We start from the raw sequence: 18,129 nt of genomic DNA, 5'->3' as shown, positions 1-18,129 counted from the left end.
TTGCCAAAATCCTGTTTATCCTTAAAATCACCTTTTAAATGTTGAACGAAAACAAACAATGAATTGCCTTTTAAAAGTTGAAATAAAATAAACATAAATAACATTTCAAATGTTGAAATAAACTAAACAATAAATTTGTTTTGATATCTTGAAATAAAATCTAATAGAATTCAAAGTTGAAATGTTGAAATAAAATAAATAAGAAATTACATTTTAAATGTTGAAATATAACAAATAAGAAATTACACTTTAAATGTATTTAGTTTGTTTGTGTGTGTGCATGAACGTGTGTCTGTCTGTCTGTCTGTCTGTCTGTCTGTCTGTCTGTCTGTCTGTCTGTCTGTCTGTCTGTCTGTCTGTCTGTCTGTCTGTCTGTCTGTCTGTCTGTCTGTCTGTGTGTGTGTGTGTGTGTGTGTGTGTGTGTGTGTGTGTGTGTGTGTGTGTGTGTGTGTGTGTGTGTGTGTGTGTGTGTGTGTGTGTGTGTGTGTGTGTGTGTGTGTGTGTGTGTGTGTGTGTGTGTGTGTGTGTGTGTGCGTGCGTGTGTGTGTGTGTGTTTGTGTGTGAAAGACAGGGAAGGGTAATTGATAGAATAATTCATTATTTTAATAAAGGAAACAGATAGTGAAGAAGTAGCAGTTTAGTAAACATATTGTGATCATTAAGTACTAACATTTGAAAAACAGAGAAACAAAAACAAACTAAATGTCCTTTCAGTGAAGGTTAAAATCAGAGGTAGAGGCAGACATAGAGGAAGGAGACATTTCATTTACCCCTGTCTCTCCTCTACCTCTTCCCCTACCTCCTCCTCCTCCTCCTCATTCCCTACCTCCTCTTTCTCCTCATCCTTCTCCTCCTCTACCACTTTTTTCGGATCCCCCTGCCCTCTTACTCCTCCTCCTACTCCTCCTCCTAATCCTCCTCTCACTCCTCCTCCTACTCCTCCTCCTACTCCTAATCCTCCTCTCACTCCTCCTCCTACTCCTCCTCCTACTCCTCCTCCTAATCCTCCTCTCACTCCTCCTCCTACTCCTCCTCCTAATCCTCCTCTCACTCCTCCTCCTACTCCTCCTCCTACTCCTCCTCCTAATCCTCCTCCTACTCCTCCTCTAACTCCTCCTCCTACTCCTCCTAATCCTCCTCTCACTCCTCCTCCTAATCCTCCTCTCACTCCTCCTCCTACTCCTCCTCCTACTCCTCCTCCTAATCCTCCTCTCACTCCTCCTCCTACTCCTCCTCCTCCTACTCCTCCTCCTAATCCTCCTCCTACTCCTCCTCTCACTCCTCCTCCTACTCCTCCTCCTTTGCTTCCTCCTCTAGACATACAGCTGCTGGTAGAACTGGATTAAATTCAACTGAAAATGTATGAAATAACAAAATCACACACACGCACACACACGCACACACACACACACACACACACACACAGACACGCACACACACACACACAACGTTGCATTTCTGTGGTTATGTGACCTACAGGGGAGAACCACAAAAAAGTGACAGTGAACACAATGATGACAAGGAAAACAACTACAGGAATCGACCAGTACAGCACAGCCAATCAGATATCCTTGATGGCACTTCCACAAAACTAATAAATACATGTATATTTCTATATAAAATATATTTATTAGTATATATTTCTACATAGTGAAGCATAATGCATTCACTTGATAAAAAAATTGCCCTGTTTTTCTGAATGAACAAGGTAATTATCTCGAGTTCTGAGAAAAGTTGGAGTGAAAAGAAATGACTGCTCTGTATTTCTGAAATATCAAGATGCCTCAAAATAGGCATCTTGATATTAACATATAAGGAGTTACATGTTACGTGCCAAATTATGTCAGCAAGGGCTTTGGGTCTGAACACCGGAAAAGTCCTGAGGTGCCGGCGCAAATCCGACAAACTCATAACAGTACCATCTTTATGACTTAAAGACATGATATCTCCCAAATTACAAACCCAAATAAAACTGGATTCAATTTAACAGGCCGGACTTGTTGCTTCCAAAAATCAAATTTTCAAGTGAATAAGAGATCCTTTGGAAATCTGAGATATTTCATTAATTCAGTGAAACAAGGCAGATTTTCTATTTCATGAAATCTTTTCTCAAAAATCGGAGATAATTATCTTGTTCATTCCGAAAAAGAAGGGAACATTTTTTTTCTTAATCAAATGCATTACACTGCCTTACCCTTCGAGACCAGTTCTAAGAAAATAATACACTTCCACTTGTTTCTTCTATTATAATCCAGAAAACGTGTTTTTACGATTCTTCATAATCCTGAGGTATCCAAATGTCTTACAGGCACTTAAGTTCCATCAGTGTCAGGTCTGAGTGACACCAGACAAGTTCAGACCAGGACTAGGACCATACCAGACCAGGAAAGACCAGGCCAGGACCAATCCAGACCTGACCATACCAGACCAGACAAGAACCAGACTACGCCAGGACGAGGATTAGACCAGACCAGACCAGGACGACCAGGACCAAGACCAGGACCAGGCCGGGTTGGCTCTAGCCCAGGATGTCCAGGTAGTTGGGGGAGGTCTTCCCCAGGAGCAGCAGCAGCCTGTGAAGCTCCTGGATGGTGAGTCTGAGTTGAGGGTCGGTCTGCCAGCATCCCAGCATGATGTCATACACCTCCTTAGGACACGCCCTCGGCCTGTCGAGAACCGCCCCTTGCACTAAGTACTCCATTACCTGGAACGAGAAAGAGAGACATACGCACCCTGACTAGAGATATTCTATTCTAGAGAGAGAGACAGCTACGCCAGTACTGTAATGTGACAGGAGAAAGACATTGGCAGAGACAGTGTAGAATACATGGGGGTGAATAGAGCTAAATGCTATCAAATGGGATCCTCTGTCTCTTTCATCTGGGTATGAGTTATTTTAAACCTTACCTCATCGCAGAGAGCAAGAGAGAATGACAGAGAAAGAGAGACTATATATACTGTATATATATAAATAATGCTTGTGACGTACCTCAGTGTTAGACAGCTGAAACCAGGGCTGCTTCCCGTAGGTGAAGATCTCCCATATGATCACCCCAAAGCTCCAAACATCCGTCTCCACGGTGAACCTCCTGTAGAGCACACTCTCTGGGGGCATCCATCGGATAGGAAGCATGGTGTGACCTCCCACCTAGAAGAGGACGAGAGGAGAGCGGTTGAGAGGATTTAACGCGCCTACTAAATGAGGAATTTAGTTCATTTGAGTTAAAATAAAATTAACGCGTGAAGGTTTCGAGATGAATTGAATGTTAACATACAACATTGATAGACATAGTTGTATCACTCACAGTAGCCTTACCGTGTAGTAGATGGTGCTAACGCTAACACTAGCCTTACCATGTAGTAGTCTTGTGAACGCTAACCTTAACCTATGCTATTCGTGCTAATGCTAATGCTAATGCTATCCTCACTGTGTAGCATTTGTGCTCAGGATGGCCATGGCCCATGTATTATAAGTGGTGCCAACTCAGGCCTTACCCTGTAGTAGTCGGCGCTGTAGATGTCCCGGGACATGCCGAAGTCCCCGATCTTCACCACCAGGCCGTCGCCCACCAGACAGTTGCGCGTGGCCAGGTCTCGGTGGACGAAGTGCTGGGAGGCCAGGTACACCATCCCAGAGGCCACCTGGGAGGCCATGAGGAGCATCTGGGACATAGCCAGGTGTCCACTAGTCTGCGCGTGCTCCCCGTTCACCAGGACAATAGAATCAGGACTGTGAGCCCTGCGAAACAAAAACACACTTACTGCACACACTGCACACACAAACACCCTCTACTGCACACAAAACACACACACTTACAGTCCAAAACTCTAGCATATAGTAGTGTATTTTAGGGTTTTATTCTTGCAGTGTAGCCTAGCGTAACAGTGTAGCCTAGTGTCACATTATATTGGTGTAGCCTAGCGGTATAGCACAGTGGTGTAGCCTAGCACAGTGGTGTAGCCTAGCGCAGTGGTGTAGCCTAGCGCAGTGGTGTAGCCTAGCGGTATAGCACAGTGGTGTAGCCTAGCACAGTGGTGTAGCCTAGCGCAGTGGTGTAGCCTAGCGGTATGGCACAGTGGTGTAGCCTAGCACAGTAGTGTAGCCTAGCAGTATGGCACAGTGGTGTAGCCTAGCGCAGTGGTGTAGCCTAGCGCAGTGGTGTAGCCTAGCGGTATAGCACAGTGGTGTAGCCTAGCACAGTGGTGTAGCCTAGCGCAGTGGTGTAGCCTAGCGGTATAGCACAGTGGTGTAGCCTAGCACAGTGGTGTAGCCTAGCGCAGTGGTGTAGCCTAGCGGTATGGCACAGTGGTGTAGCCTAGCGGCATAGCCCAGTGGTGTAGCCTAGCGGTGCGTTCTAGCGGTGAAACCTTGCCTAGTGGAGTAGCCTAGCGCTGTAGCCTTGCTGAGTAGCCTAGCGGTGCGGGTACCTGAGGAACTTGTTGAGGTCCCCGTGCTTCATGTACTCAAACACCATGATGAGCGGGTCCCCGTCAACACACACGCCATAGAAATGGACGATGTGCTCGTGCTGCAGGTTGGTCAGCAGCTCCGCCTCGCGCTGGAAGTCCTTCCTCGCAGACAGACTGGGCTCTCTGATGGTCTATGGGTCACAACGCGTGCTACATCCTGAGCCAAGGCCGCCCCAGATACTTATACACATGTATATTTCTATATGTATGGACACAATGTTTGTGTGTGTGTGAGTGTGTGTGTGTGTGTGTGAGTGTGTGTATGTGTACCTTGACTGCAGCCAGGGTCTTGGGGGTGGTAGGGTGGAGGTCATAGCACTCAGCGAGGAAGACCTTGCCGAAGGCCCCCTCCCCCAACTCCCTCTTCAGGATGATGTCCCTCCTCTGGATGTGCGGCACGACTGCACACACACACACACGCATACACACACACACACACACACACACACACACACACACACACACACACACACACACACACACACACACACACACACACACACACACACACACACACATGCACACACACACAGAAGCACACACGCATCAATACACATCTACAATGAGGAGCACTTGTGACCCTTTTGGCCAGCCATACATGTGCGTGTGTGAGTGTGTGTTTGTGCGTGTGCGTGTGTGCACGTGTTTGTGCCTGTGTTTGCGTGTGAGAGAGAGAGAGAGAGAGACTGACAGGAGGCGGGGCTGGAGCTGCTGGGTCTGTAGTATGTCTGAAGCTGCTGAGACTGCTCGGCAGGGATGTGAGTCATCGCCATGGCGACAGCATCAGGCCCCGCCTCCAGGGCGCACGGAGAAAGGAGCCCATGGTTTAGGTGATGAAGAGGAGTAGCTGAGTCTTCCTCACCGTGGATGACAGCAACGGGTCCTGGGGAGGAGATCACCAGATATACACCATCAGATATACACCACCAGATATACACCACCAGATATACACCATCAGATATACACCACCAGATATACACCATCAGATATACACCACCAGATATACACCATCAGATATACACCACCAGATATACACCAGATATTCACCAGATATACACCACCAGATATACACCATCAGATATACACCACCAGATATACTCCAGGTATACACCACCACATATACACCACCAGATATACACCAACAGATATACACCATCAGATATACAACCCCAGAATGGTAAGGCCAAGTTAATTTCATCAAAGGGTTAGGGTTAGCCCTTGTGTGTAGCTTGCCGCCCCAGTGAAAAATATTCCTAGAAAAACCTTTTCAAGGTCTTTCCAGGAAAAAGCCTCACACAAGTCAGATCTGCAAGTCACTCTGAAACAAAGGTGTTTGACTTTCCAGATATTTTGCTTGGTCTTTGTGTCTGTCTGATCAGTACTTTACGCCACCGTTTGTTCTTGGAAGTAGCTTGAGGAGCTGATATAACCAGTCCATTTCTTACCTTTCATACCCAACTTGGAGCGGCGGCCATATTTGTTGATGAGGAGGAAGAGAATGAGGAAGAAAATACCAGCGGATCCTGCCAGACACACAGCCACCGTCACCTGACAACAAGAACATTAATGATACTTTACCACAGATCCATTATATATATATCATATATTAATATATATATCATATCATACATATTTATATGTTATCTTACCCCGAAGGTTTCTTCCTCTGGTGTTTCAGGATCAGGATAGGAGAGATCTGTATAAAAATAGAAAATATATACTAAATGCAGCTCCACACAGGGTTTAGGGTTTGACCTTTTTGTGGTGTTTAGTGGTGATTTTTATGATGAGATTAGGAAACCTTGAATGTCCTCCAAGAGGAATTGTGTGGTATAGCAGCGATCACATTGAGAACCATCACAACAACATCAGATAAACAGAAGATCCTCTTAGACCGGTGCCTGTTCGTCCACCTCCCATGCGCTCACCTCAGCACCTAGACCCTCTGGCAGATCAGTACAGTGCCGTGATGCATTGAGGATGGCCAAGAGTGAGCAAGCAAGGTTGCAGTCTACGCACACCGCCAAGAAAGCTTGTTTTCAGTCCAAGTATTAATCCAAAAACGATATAAAGGAACAGCATAAATAACAGTTTATAACTTCCATTAGACAGCGGCGTTCTCCGAGCCACAGCAGCTCTCTGCGGAGCAACACAGCGGAGTGCATTAGCGTTAAGTAGCGTCTCTTGGTGGCGCTTAGTGTTAAGTCGTGTTTGGTGGTGTTCAGCAGCGTTAGGGGTGTTTAGTAATGTTTGGTGGTTTTTTAAATAGTGTTTGCGGTGGTTATGGTGTTTAAAGCGCTGAGTAGTGTTGTTAGTGTGAAAGCAGTTAGGGGTTTTCTGGGGTGTTAAGTGGTTCGAGGCGGGGGTTGTTTTGTAGCGTTGACTTTGGGAGGGTTCAGGGGTCGGGAGTAGAGGTTCTTCGTGGGGGGACCTCACCCTCCTCGTCGAGGTCGGGCGGATGCAGGAAATGGGCGTAGAGGGTCTTGGTGGCCGTGCCCAGGGTGTTGGTGGCCTCTAGGGTGTAGTTCCCGTTGTCCAGGTGGGTGGGGTTCCTGAAGAGCAGGCAGCCCTCCAGGGAGTCTCGGTAGGAGTCCAGCTCCAGGCGGATCACGTCGGACTGGATCAGGTCGCGGGCGCCCCGGAGCCAGCGTAGCCGGGGGGGAGGGTGGCCGCGGACCCAGAACTCCAGACAGGTGTCATGGCGACGCTGGGGCGCTGACAGCTTTAGGATCACCGGAGAGACTGGATACCCACAGGAAGTCACGGAGAAGACGGGAAGTCAATGACAGGCGGGGAAGACACAGGTAGATGGGCATGAAGCCACAGATAGGAAGTCAGAGGGGGGAGTCACCGATTAACAGGAAATCAGAGGTAGTTAGGTGGGACGGCAGAAAAGGGCTGTTTTTCATTAGTGGTTTTACTTCCCCTCATTCTCTCCCATCATCCCTTGGTATTATGAAACAGAATACGTCGCATGATGGCCACTGGGAGAGCAGAGGGAAAGTGGGCGGTGGAGGAGCGAGGATGGAAATAGAACGCACTTCACTTTCAGACCAAACTATCATGGCTCAGTCGCCAGTTTTACTATACTGCTTTTTGCAATTCCTTAGAATACCTGCAGACTACAGAGCTATTCAAGATTTACTTTATTGCAAATTAGTTGAATATAAATATTTTTGTTTAGTTTCACTTCATTTTATTTTTTACAAACAGACGACGTGTTGGCACTGCATTAAATATTGATCTAAATAAATACCGAAATGACTGAGTTCAAATTCTTCCACTCTTTTGGCAGCTTTACCAAACCATGGATGTACTGTATTTCATTCAGCAAATGCATTGCTGCAATGCATTGTCGGTGATACACACCTCTGTAGTGACCTCATTCATGTCATTCCAGACAAATGGAACAACACTTATGATGGAGGCGGGAATTCCCACGAGGGCAAGTGCCGAGGGGAATTCAACAAGTGCATGTTAAAGCCTAATGAAACAACTCCAACTACTGCTCTGTGTTTTAATTACTGATCAACTGGAAGAAGAAGCATGTACTCAAACACAGACGATGTTCACACACTCTAACCTTCTAACCCTCCAACCCTCTAACCCTAACCCTAACTTTCTAGCCCTCTTGGAGAAGGAGGAGGAGCAGGTGGAGGAGCAGAAGCAGAAGCAGGAGGAGCAGGAAGAGGAGCTGAGGGTCTTACACATGACGTTCAGCTGCACGGAGGCGTTGCTGCTGCCCACCAGGTTCTCAGCGATGCAGATCAGCTGGAAGCCGTTATCATCCGGACTGGTGTTGAAAAGACGCATACTGATGGAGTGGAGACTAGGACTGTAGACAATAGACTGGAGGAGAGGGAAGGGAGCAAGGGAGATAAGCCCCTTTCACACATGCATTACGTACCTTCAATGTTCAGAACATTTCCTGCTTGGGGTCATTTGTGAACGGGAACAGGGATCGATATTCCTGGAAATCTGCAGCCGCTACTTGCCCTACTTGCTCAAGATCTAGTAACATTCCCAGATCATCACCGGTGACATTGCTTGAGGAGCACGTGAAGGGTAATGTCCGTGTGACGTAGGACGCTATCGCATTGAGCAAGCGGAGCAATCCCGATCCTCTGCTGATTAAGTACTTCAATCTGCAGATGTTTACCTCAATGCTTTTCGGGGGGTGATTCGATTTCAATATCAATACAGCTTATTTTGTTTGCCAACAAGCGTCCTTCTATCAATGGCTGGGAAATGGACAGATTCCAAAAGAAGAGTGTGTGATTGGGCCTCCATAAGTGTTTCATTACTGCCATCTGCTGGACTGTCCCTTGGACAGACTGTCCCCATCTATTCCTGCATTGCTATGCCATATGTGTAAGGGCACAGACGGGAATGCTCCAGAACGTAGCTGCATGTGTGAACAACAAAAATAACTAGCGGTGCCTGAAAATAGTAATAGTGTGTGTGTGTGTGTGTGTGTGTGTGTGTGTGTGTGTGTGTGTGTGTGTGTGTGTGTGTGTGTGTGTGTGTGTAATGTGTGTGTGTGTGTGTGTGTGTGTGTGTGTGTGTGTGTGTCTGTGTGTGTGTGTGTGTGTGTGTGTGTGTGTGTGTGTGTGTGTGTGTGTGTGTGTGTGTGTGTGTGTGTATGTGTGTGTGTGTGTGTGTGTGTGTGTGTGTGTGTGTGTGTGTGTGTGTGTGTGTACCTGGTGTGTGTTGATGGTGTGTAGACCCCCTACGGTCCAGTCCACCTCGGGTAGCGGGGAGGCCGTCCCGTTGCAGCTCAGTGTCACATCGTCCCCCTCTGTCACAAACACACTGGACGCACTCACACTGACCTCAGGAAGGTCTGCAAACAGACACACACACACACACACACACACACACACACACACACAGACACACACACACACACACACACACACACACACACACACACACATACACATGCACACACACACACACACACACACACACACACACACACACACACACACACACACACACACACACACACACACACACACACACACACAGTAAGCAGTTTACAACAGATAGTGAGGTAGAATGCTGTGCTCACTATAGATAATGAGGTACATGTTAAGATAAGATAAGATAGTCCTTTATTAATCCCCCTTGGGAGAAATTCACAGGTGACCAGCAGTACAGTGGGAAAAGAGAAGAGCGAAAAAACAGTAAATATACAATACATTTACTAATTGAAAATAAAATTATAGTACAAAACTATTTTAATAAGATAAAGTTAAGATAAAACAAACATACTATATACATGTAACTCTCCGTTTGCAGGTGACCTGTGTGTTAAGTAAATAAATAAGTGCGATGAAATATGAGGTATAATATAAATATAAGTATAAATATAAATATAAATGTGCCAAATGTGCCAAATGTGCAGGGACCCTGAAGTAATTGAAAAATTTAGTAAATAAATAACAAATAACAAGGTTAACAATAGGTGCAGTCCTTAGGTGTGCGGCTTAGACCTTAAACAGGTCTGGATGAAGGAGCTGTTGGGACTTTGGGGACGTTGGGAGCGGGGGGTTGAGGTGTTATAAAGTCTGATAGCTGATGGGATGAAAGGGATGTTGTGTTCCCCAAAGCTAGTGGTGAACATGTTGTGTTCCCCCCGGCTAGTGGTGAACATGTTGTGTTCCCCCCGGCTAGTGGTGAACATGTTGTGTTCCCCCCGGCTAGTGGTGAACATGTTGTGTTCCCCCCGGCTAGTGGTGAACATGTTGTGTTCCCCCCGGCTAGTGGTGAACATGTTGTGCATGGGGATAGTGTTGTGCATGGGGATAGTGTTGTGCATGGGGATAGTGTTGTGCATGGGGATAGTGTTGTGCATGGGGATAGTGTTGTGCATGGGGATAGTGTTGTGCATGGGGATAGTGTTGTGCATGGGGATAGTGTTGTGCATGGGGATAGTGTTGTGCATGGGGATAGTGTTGTGCATGGGGATAGTGTTGTGCATGGGGATAGTGTTGTGCATGGGGATAGTGTTGTGCATGGGGATAGTGTTGTGCTCACCACAGCTAGTGATGTACATGTTGTGCAGGGGGATGACGTCGTCTCGGTTCCTGCAGACCAGCGTCTGAGTGTGGAGAGAAGCTTCTCCCCTCTGCTGCCACAGCTGCAGCCAGCGGAGACCACAGCCACACACAAACTCTACACCCTCTAGTCGCCTAGCAACAACAACATAAAGAGACATTAACAGCATGAGCTTCCCCACACATGTACACGCAAGCTCCAACTCCAGCAGCTAGTGTGCTTGTTAGCCTGTAGCAGGCAGCCAGTGTGCTTGTAAACGTGTAGCCTGCAGCTAGGGCACTTGTTAGCCTGTAGCCTGCAGCTGGTGGGCTTGTTAGCCTGTAGCATGCAACTAGTGGGCTGCTGAGGAGACCACCAGCTCAGCCTATTCCCCACAGCATTCATTCCCTGAAGTCCAGATTGAACGGCAACATGGAGGAGAAAGTGATTGTTGACTTCCGGATCTCTATAATATCAATATAATTTAATATAGTATAATATAACATATTATATTCTTGAGTTTAATATTTGAACTTTGGCCTAAATTGAGCTTAATACCGAATCACCTGCGCGAGAAAAGTTTGTGATTCGTAAAGAGTAACGCAAGTAGAATATGCGCTTCGCCTTTGGTATGCATGCGTCTTAAAACCAATACCAGAGTAGTTTTAGCGTTAGCCTGTAGCTAGCGTTAGCCAGGATGCTAACTTACAGCTCAGAGAGTTGGAGGTGTTTGAAGAGCTGCCAGGACAGTGTGGTCAGGGGATTCTTCGACAGGTTTCTGTTCAGAAGAGAAAATATGAAACAACAGATGTCTGAGGTAGTTCAATATTATTTATACATTTCATTGCTTTTAATTTAACACACACACACACGTGTGTGTGTGTGTGTGTGTGTGTGTGTGTGTGTGTGTGTGTGTGTGTGTGTGTGTGTGTGTGTGTGTGTGTGTGTGTGTGTGTGTGTGTGTGTTTGTGTGAACTCACATGTAGTACAGTTCAATGTTCTGGTGGAAGGCACGCGCATGGATAGACCTCAACCTACAGCTAGTTATGGTCCTGTAAAAAACACACACACACACACACACACATATTACACACACATGCGCACACTCACACACACACAAACACATACAAACAGGTAGACAGAGAGAAAGGCAAACAGACAGACAGACAGACAGACATGTAGGCTGACAGGTAAACAGAAAGACAGACAGGCAGATAGACAGAAAGTCAGGTAGCCTCACAGTCGCTGCAGGCCGATGTAGAGTTCCATGTCCACATCTCTGAGAGTCTGCAGTCCGCTCCAGTTCTCTATGTGTCTACACAGGCACAGAAACACACACATACACACACACACACACACACACACACACACACACACACACACACACACACACACACACACACACACACACACACACATGTAAATACACACACATCCGAAACAACAGAACCTGATAGTGAATAAAAACGCATCTGGAGAATAGCTGCAGAACAACAACACTACAGCTTGAGAACATATAGAAATTAAATGATAATCCTGGAGACCAAATGGATGAAGATCTTCTCCTAGCCCTAAACCTAGCCATAACTCTTCTCCTAACCCTACCCCTGACCCTTACCCCTAGCCCTACCTCGAAGCAGTTAAACTGCTATTTCCATTACAATTCAGGCAAAATAACTGTCCTGGTACTACTAGCTCTTAGTGCAGCCTAAGAAGTTGATCATAAAATACTGCTCAACAGACTAGAAATCTGTGTCGGACTGTCAAGAAATGTCCTTAAATGGTTCAAATCCTGTCTAGAAGACCTAAATTACTTTGTGTCTATTGGAACCTATGCATCAGAGAAAACCACCATGCCATATGGAGTTCCTCAGGTGTCCATTATTGGGCCTCTGATATTAAACCTCTATGTACATGCTGCCCCTAGGCCAAATATTTCAAGAGTATAACATTACATACCACAGCTATGCAGATGACACCCAGATTGACCTTGCATTATCACCTAATGACTTTGGTCCTATTGACTATTTATGCCTGTATATTGAAAAAGTGAATAGCTGGATATACTAAATAGTTTCTTACAATTAAATAAAGATAAAACTCAGATAGTTGTATTAGGGAATAAAGAAGGGAGACTGAGGCTCAGTGCCTACTTGGAGTCTAAAAGTCTTGTAAAAAATGTAAGAAATTTAATTCTTTGATGGGGAATTTAGTTTTTGTGATTATACGAAAGCCACAACTAAAACAGCATTCTGGCACCTATGAAATATAGTAAGGATCAGAGATTTTGTATCCAAGCAGGACTTAGAGAAGCTCATGCATGCATTTGTATCATCCAGGCTTGACTATTGCAAAGCCCTCTTCACTGGCCTCCTCAAAAAGACAATCAGGCGGCTGCAATTAATTCAAAATGCTGCTGCCAGAATTTAAACAAAATCCCAAAAAGGGAGACCACATCACACCAATCATCAGGTCTTTGCATTGGCTTCCAGTACAATTCAGAATTGAGTTTAAAGCCCTCTTTATCATCTTTAAGACACTCAACGGCCTGGGGCAAAAATGCATCTCAGATATGCTGGTCTATTACAAACCTAACAGGGCACTTAGATCTACTGACACTGGTCAGCTGGTTGTGCCTAGGGTCAGGTCTAAGCAGGGTGAAATGGCATTTAGCCATTATGCTGTCCACTGTTGGAACCAACTAACAGAAATTAAATCTGCTCCTACTGTAACTTCTTCTAAAAAACAAATTAAAAACCCATTTATTTTTCTATTGCTTACAATTAATCTTGTTTTGTTGCTGATACTGTGCTATGCAAATAAATTTGACTATGACTTTGACAATTAACTGCTAGTTGCATTACAACAACACACCAATTCTAATTCTTACCCTACTATTAATCCTCTAACCCTACTAAATCTAACCTACTAAACCCTAACCCTAACCCTAAAAATCCCCCAAAAAAATCACACACACACCAAATCAAATTTCCGCATCGCTACTCAAAGACCATCCATGCTCCTTCTTACAACCGATGACCATGACTTGCAACATGGCTTTATTGCTTTTTCATTATATGTCTCGGGATACCATTTCAGTATTAACACGTCGATTCATTTACATTTTTGGTTTGAAACGCTACACTGGCCCCTTTTGTCCCTTTTAACTGTATCCCTTTTAACTGTATGTGGAAGCTCTGACCTCAGACCTTTGTGAACATGAGGTTGACGAAAGTGTGCATTCAGCCTTACCCCACTACTAAAACATCAACCCTAACGATATTACTAAAACACAGAAGACGCCAAACACTTGCTCTTAAGAGGAGTAAAACCAGAAGACAACACATACAATCACAGTCATTCACGTGTTGTTGTTGACCAATAACAGGCAGCGATCTATTGGGGAAAGTTGGACTAGTTCAGATGATGACCCTTCCCTTGCTGCAATCTAAATGAAGCCTAAATGTTCTGCAAACTGGCATTGTGACTCTGCAAAGACGTCAATTTAGATTTAGTTTAGAATGTAGTAGGGCAATAAGGTATTTAATGAACCACTGATCACACACAAAAACCTAAAATACTAACAAGGTAGGTGTGTAGTTTCATGTTGACTTCCTGTATAATCCATATTGACTTCCTGTCAAATCCATATTGACTTCCTGTGAAGACACGTGTTGAATTCCTCTAAAACCCAACAGTGTTTTCATCTTGTGAGTACATGGATCAGTGTTGAAAGGTCTTCATGAAAAATACTGTGTTTGTGTGTGTGTGTGTGTGTGTGTGTGTGTGTGTGTGTGTGTGTGTGTGTGTGTGTGTGTGTGTGTGTGTGTGTGTGTGTGTGTGTGTGTGTGTGTGTGTGTGTGTGTGTGTGCTTCATTAGTATGCGTGTCTGAAGGAGCGAGGGCTGCAGATGCGGGGGTTTGGGGTGAGTCAGACGGGGGGATTTCTGTTTCCTTCAAATCTCTCCCTCTCTCTTTCTATCTCTCTATCTGTCTCTCTCTCCGGCCCTCTCTATCTCTCTCCCACTAGCTCTCTGTTCCTCTCTCTTTTTTGCTATCTCTTATTTCATCTCTCTATCTTGTGCCCACTCCCGCTCTCTCCCTCACACTCTCTCTCTCCCTCATGAATCTCAGATTTTTGCAGTGACCTACTTCTCTTTGGTGCCGTTTTGTAGGGTATAGTTAATTTGAGGCATTTGTATTAGTTACTGTGAGCCTGATTTGGACCAGCAATACAATTATTGGCTTTAAATTGTTTGAGTTGAAACCTTCTTCTTGTTTTTTTGCCATTTCCTGTATTTTACTTTCAAAACAATTGGACTCATCAACAACCAACACGCTGTTTACAGAAACCAACATCCTGTTTTACAACCAACATCCTGTTGACAGGACTGAATGAACAACCAACATCCGGTTAACAAAACCAACATCTTGTTTACACACCCAAACAACCTATTAACAGAAAACCAACATCCTGTTGACAGCCCTGACAGGACAACCAACATCCTGTTTATACAACCACATTCATGTGGACAGCACTGACGGAACAACCCATATTCAACCAAATTCCCGTGGACAGCAATGAAGGGACAACCAACATCCGGTGGACAGCGCAGAAGTTCCAGAAATCTATATATAGTAGTAGAGAACTGTTGACTATCTGTATCTGATAGAAGAGAACACTTGACTATCTGTATCTCATAGAAGAGAACACTTGACTATCTGTATCTGATAGAAGAGAACACGTGACTATCTGTATCTGGTAGCAGAGAACTGTAGTGCGTCCGTCCCTTTGGGGGAAATTTGGAGGATTTTCTTATTTTTTCTTCCCAGAGATTGTTTTAACCTTTGTTGGTGCAATTGCATCAAAATAAAGTAGTTTTAGAGCTGAAACTATCCTAAAGATCACTGACCACGTCCAAAGTGTGTGCAGGCCATCAGTAGGGTAGGTGCGTTCTCACTGATCGACCATTTTGAGATCTGTTCGAACATGTATGAGAGTTATAATAGACATTAGCCTTAGTAATAATAACAACTTTGAACATAATTCAATCTAGTGTGATCCCTTTGGGATGGATGGGTCCTGTCACATCCCAAATAATACATTATAAAACGTCTTTGGCACTGCTGTCAGTGTTGTCAGAGTTATCAATATGAATAATTGAATCACTGACAATGCTCAAATATTTTGGTGGCCTGTAAATGGCTAGTATTAAAATGCAAGAAACAGATTTTAATATGAGAGCAGGTTATTCAAAGGATGCAAACTTTCTTAATTTTATTTTTTATAAAATATGGAAAAAATGTCTGTCATATGCGTATGTAATCTCTATGATGAAATCATTAATTTAAAGTTATTTGCCTTAATACCTGATGCATCTCCAATATAGTTGATCTTCTACTAGATCTATTATGACTATGATATACTACTAAAAATATCATAAATACACTAGATAAACTACTAGATATATGATAAATACAATACGATCTACACGATTTATATTACTATATCTACTTTAATTCTCTGATATATATATAGTATAATTACTATGATATATCCACTTTAAATACGTCTATGAATGTCCTATGATATATACACCATAGATACTACTATACTACCAATACTATATGAGAGATAAGGTATAAATACGACTATATCTACTATAAATACTATGATAACTTTAAATAATATATGAGATATATTATATATATATATATATATATATATATATATATATATATATATATATATACATATATATATATATAATACTATATATATTATTAATATCACTGTATCTACTATAAATACTACTATTTATAAAACAATCCAATATAAAAGCTATACACTATACATCTACTATAACCATGAGATACAGTACATTAATAGGCCTATAGACTTTGTACTATAGCCTATTCGTGTGTGTATGTATATATATATATATATATATATATATATATATATATATATAGAGAGAGATAGAGATAGAGATAGATAGATAGATAGATAGATAGATAGATAGATAGATAGATAGATAGATAGATAGATAGATAGATAGATAGATAGATAGATAGATAGATAGATAGATAGATAGATAGATAGATAGATAGATAGATAGATAGATAGATAGATAGATAGATAGATAGATAAATGTATATGAAGGGAAATTCTCACATGGAAGTGATGTTGGTGAACAGGTCCTCCATGTCGCCAGTGGATCGGTTGCTCTCATGCTCTTGGACGACAAGCAACGGGAAGAAGCGGTCGCTGTCAGACCGGTTACAGAACACTTCCTCCGGGGAACAGATACAGCTTGGCGGGCAGTCCAGCATGGCGCTCCGGTAGTGACGGAAGATGCTCATCATGAAAACGATCCTCCACCAGCACCACCAACCCCAAGCCATGACTTCACCCGGGAGGGAGTCCCTGGCACCGCAGAGGGGTGGAGAGAGGTAGAGGAGAGAGTGAGGTGAAGGAAAGAGAGAGGTAGAGGAGAGAGAGGTGGAGGGGAGAGGATGACAGGAGGTGGTGGTTGTGGAGCGTTTAAATCCTGACGGTATTCTCCTCACTAGATGTAGTGTCCAGGGTCTGATGCTCGCTCTGCCAATATTCAAATGAAGGGATTTTTTTCTGGAATGCCGTAGGAGTGATCCGGAGTATTTTCTCCCCAGGGCGCGACCCTCCTCACACCTAGCATCCGAAAACACGAGCACCAGAGACGGTATGAACGGATGAGATCCAGGCGAAGACCACCTCTAGCGCTCTGACGTGTGTCGGTCAGTCAGGCGACGGCCGGACAGACTGACCATATAAGGCTATCCGACCAACACCATCACATATGCATATACATATGTTTATATAATATATAGATATATATCTATAGATAGTAACTATTATATGGTAGTATTTATAATAGATATGGTAGTATACAAAGTAGATGTAGTAATATCTCTGTACTTATTATGATATAGTCGTATTTATAGCAGATATAGGAGTTTCTACATAGTTTAATATACTGTCTGTATATATTAATATTATTATTAAAATATCAATTTATACATGTATATATATATATGTAGGTAACCATGGTAACAGTGGACCTGAGTCCAGGTAACCATGGTTTCAGTGGTCCTGAGAATGGGTGCCCATGATAACAGCTGTCCTGAGACCAGGTAACCATGGTTACACATTTCCTGACACCAGATAACTGTAGTTACCGCAGTCCTGAGATCAGGTAGCCGTGGTTACAGACGTCATGAGACCAGGTTACATGCTGAGGAGAGAAACAGAGCAAGATAAGAGAAGGAGAGATGGGAGGAGAGGAGAAGGGAGCAGAATATAGCGGAAGAGAGGAAAGAGCACAGCATAGGGGAGGAGAGGGGAAGGGAGGAGAAAGGAGGAGAGGAGGAGGACAGCAGAGGGGACGAGAGGAGAAGGGAGGAGAAGGAGGAGAGGAGGAGAGAAGGAGGACAGGACATGGGAGGAGAAGGGAAGCGAAAGGAGGAGAGGAGGACTTGGAGAGAAGGAGGACAGGACATGGGACGAGAGACAATGAGAGGAGGGAGGAGGAAGAGGAGAGGCGGAGGGGAGCGAAGGAGGACAAGACCTGGGAGGAGA

The 18,129-nt window shown here is 44.1% G+C and overlaps 1 protein-coding gene across 1 annotated transcript; it reads right to left on the bottom strand.

Annotated features, from left to right (window-relative positions):
- Window positions 1-327: 327 nt before the first annotated feature.
- Window positions 328-17,295, bottom strand: ntrk3b (neurotrophic tyrosine kinase, receptor, type 3b). The gene is made up of 17 exons (XM_060071394.1): window positions 16,687-17,295; window positions 11,753-11,827; window positions 11,493-11,564; window positions 11,222-11,290; window positions 10,513-10,667; window positions 9,171-9,313; window positions 8,178-8,319; window positions 6,907-7,212; window positions 6,120-6,166; window positions 5,916-6,018; window positions 5,162-5,353; window positions 4,741-4,871; window positions 4,429-4,601; window positions 3,496-3,739; window positions 2,990-3,148; window positions 950-2,704; window positions 328-877 (listed from the first exon to the last, which is right to left on the bottom strand). The coding sequence occupies exons 1-16, from the start codon at window positions 16,914-16,916 to the stop codon at window positions 2,519-2,521; spliced, it is 2,427 nt and encodes an 808-aa protein (XP_059927377.1). The 5' UTR covers window positions 16,917-17,295; the 3' UTR covers window positions 328-877; window positions 950-2,518.
- Between the last annotated feature and the right edge of the window lie 834 nt (window positions 17,296-18,129).

Source organism: Gadus macrocephalus, chromosome 14 (genome assembly GCF_031168955.1).
Source record: "Gadus macrocephalus chromosome 14, ASM3116895v1".
NCBI classification, from domain to species: domain Eukaryota; kingdom Metazoa; phylum Chordata; class Actinopteri; order Gadiformes; family Gadidae; genus Gadus; species Gadus macrocephalus.
This window is presented reverse-complemented; position numbering and strand designations above follow the sequence as displayed.

Bases quoted from the DNA above. Each gene is read 5' to 3' on its own strand.
- ntrk3b (XM_060071394.1), bottom strand. From the start codon at position 16,916: ATGGCTTGGGGTTGGTGGTGCTGGTGGAGGATCGTTTTCATGATGAGC. The intron at 8,320-9,170 runs GTACACACACAC...CCTCTCCTCCAG, and splicing joins ACACCATCAACACACACCAG to TCTATTGTCTACAGTCCTAG. The intron at 6,167-6,906 runs GTGAGGTCCCCC...ATTTTTATACAG, and splicing joins GCCCGACCTCGACGAGGAGG to ATCTCTCCTATCCTGATCCT.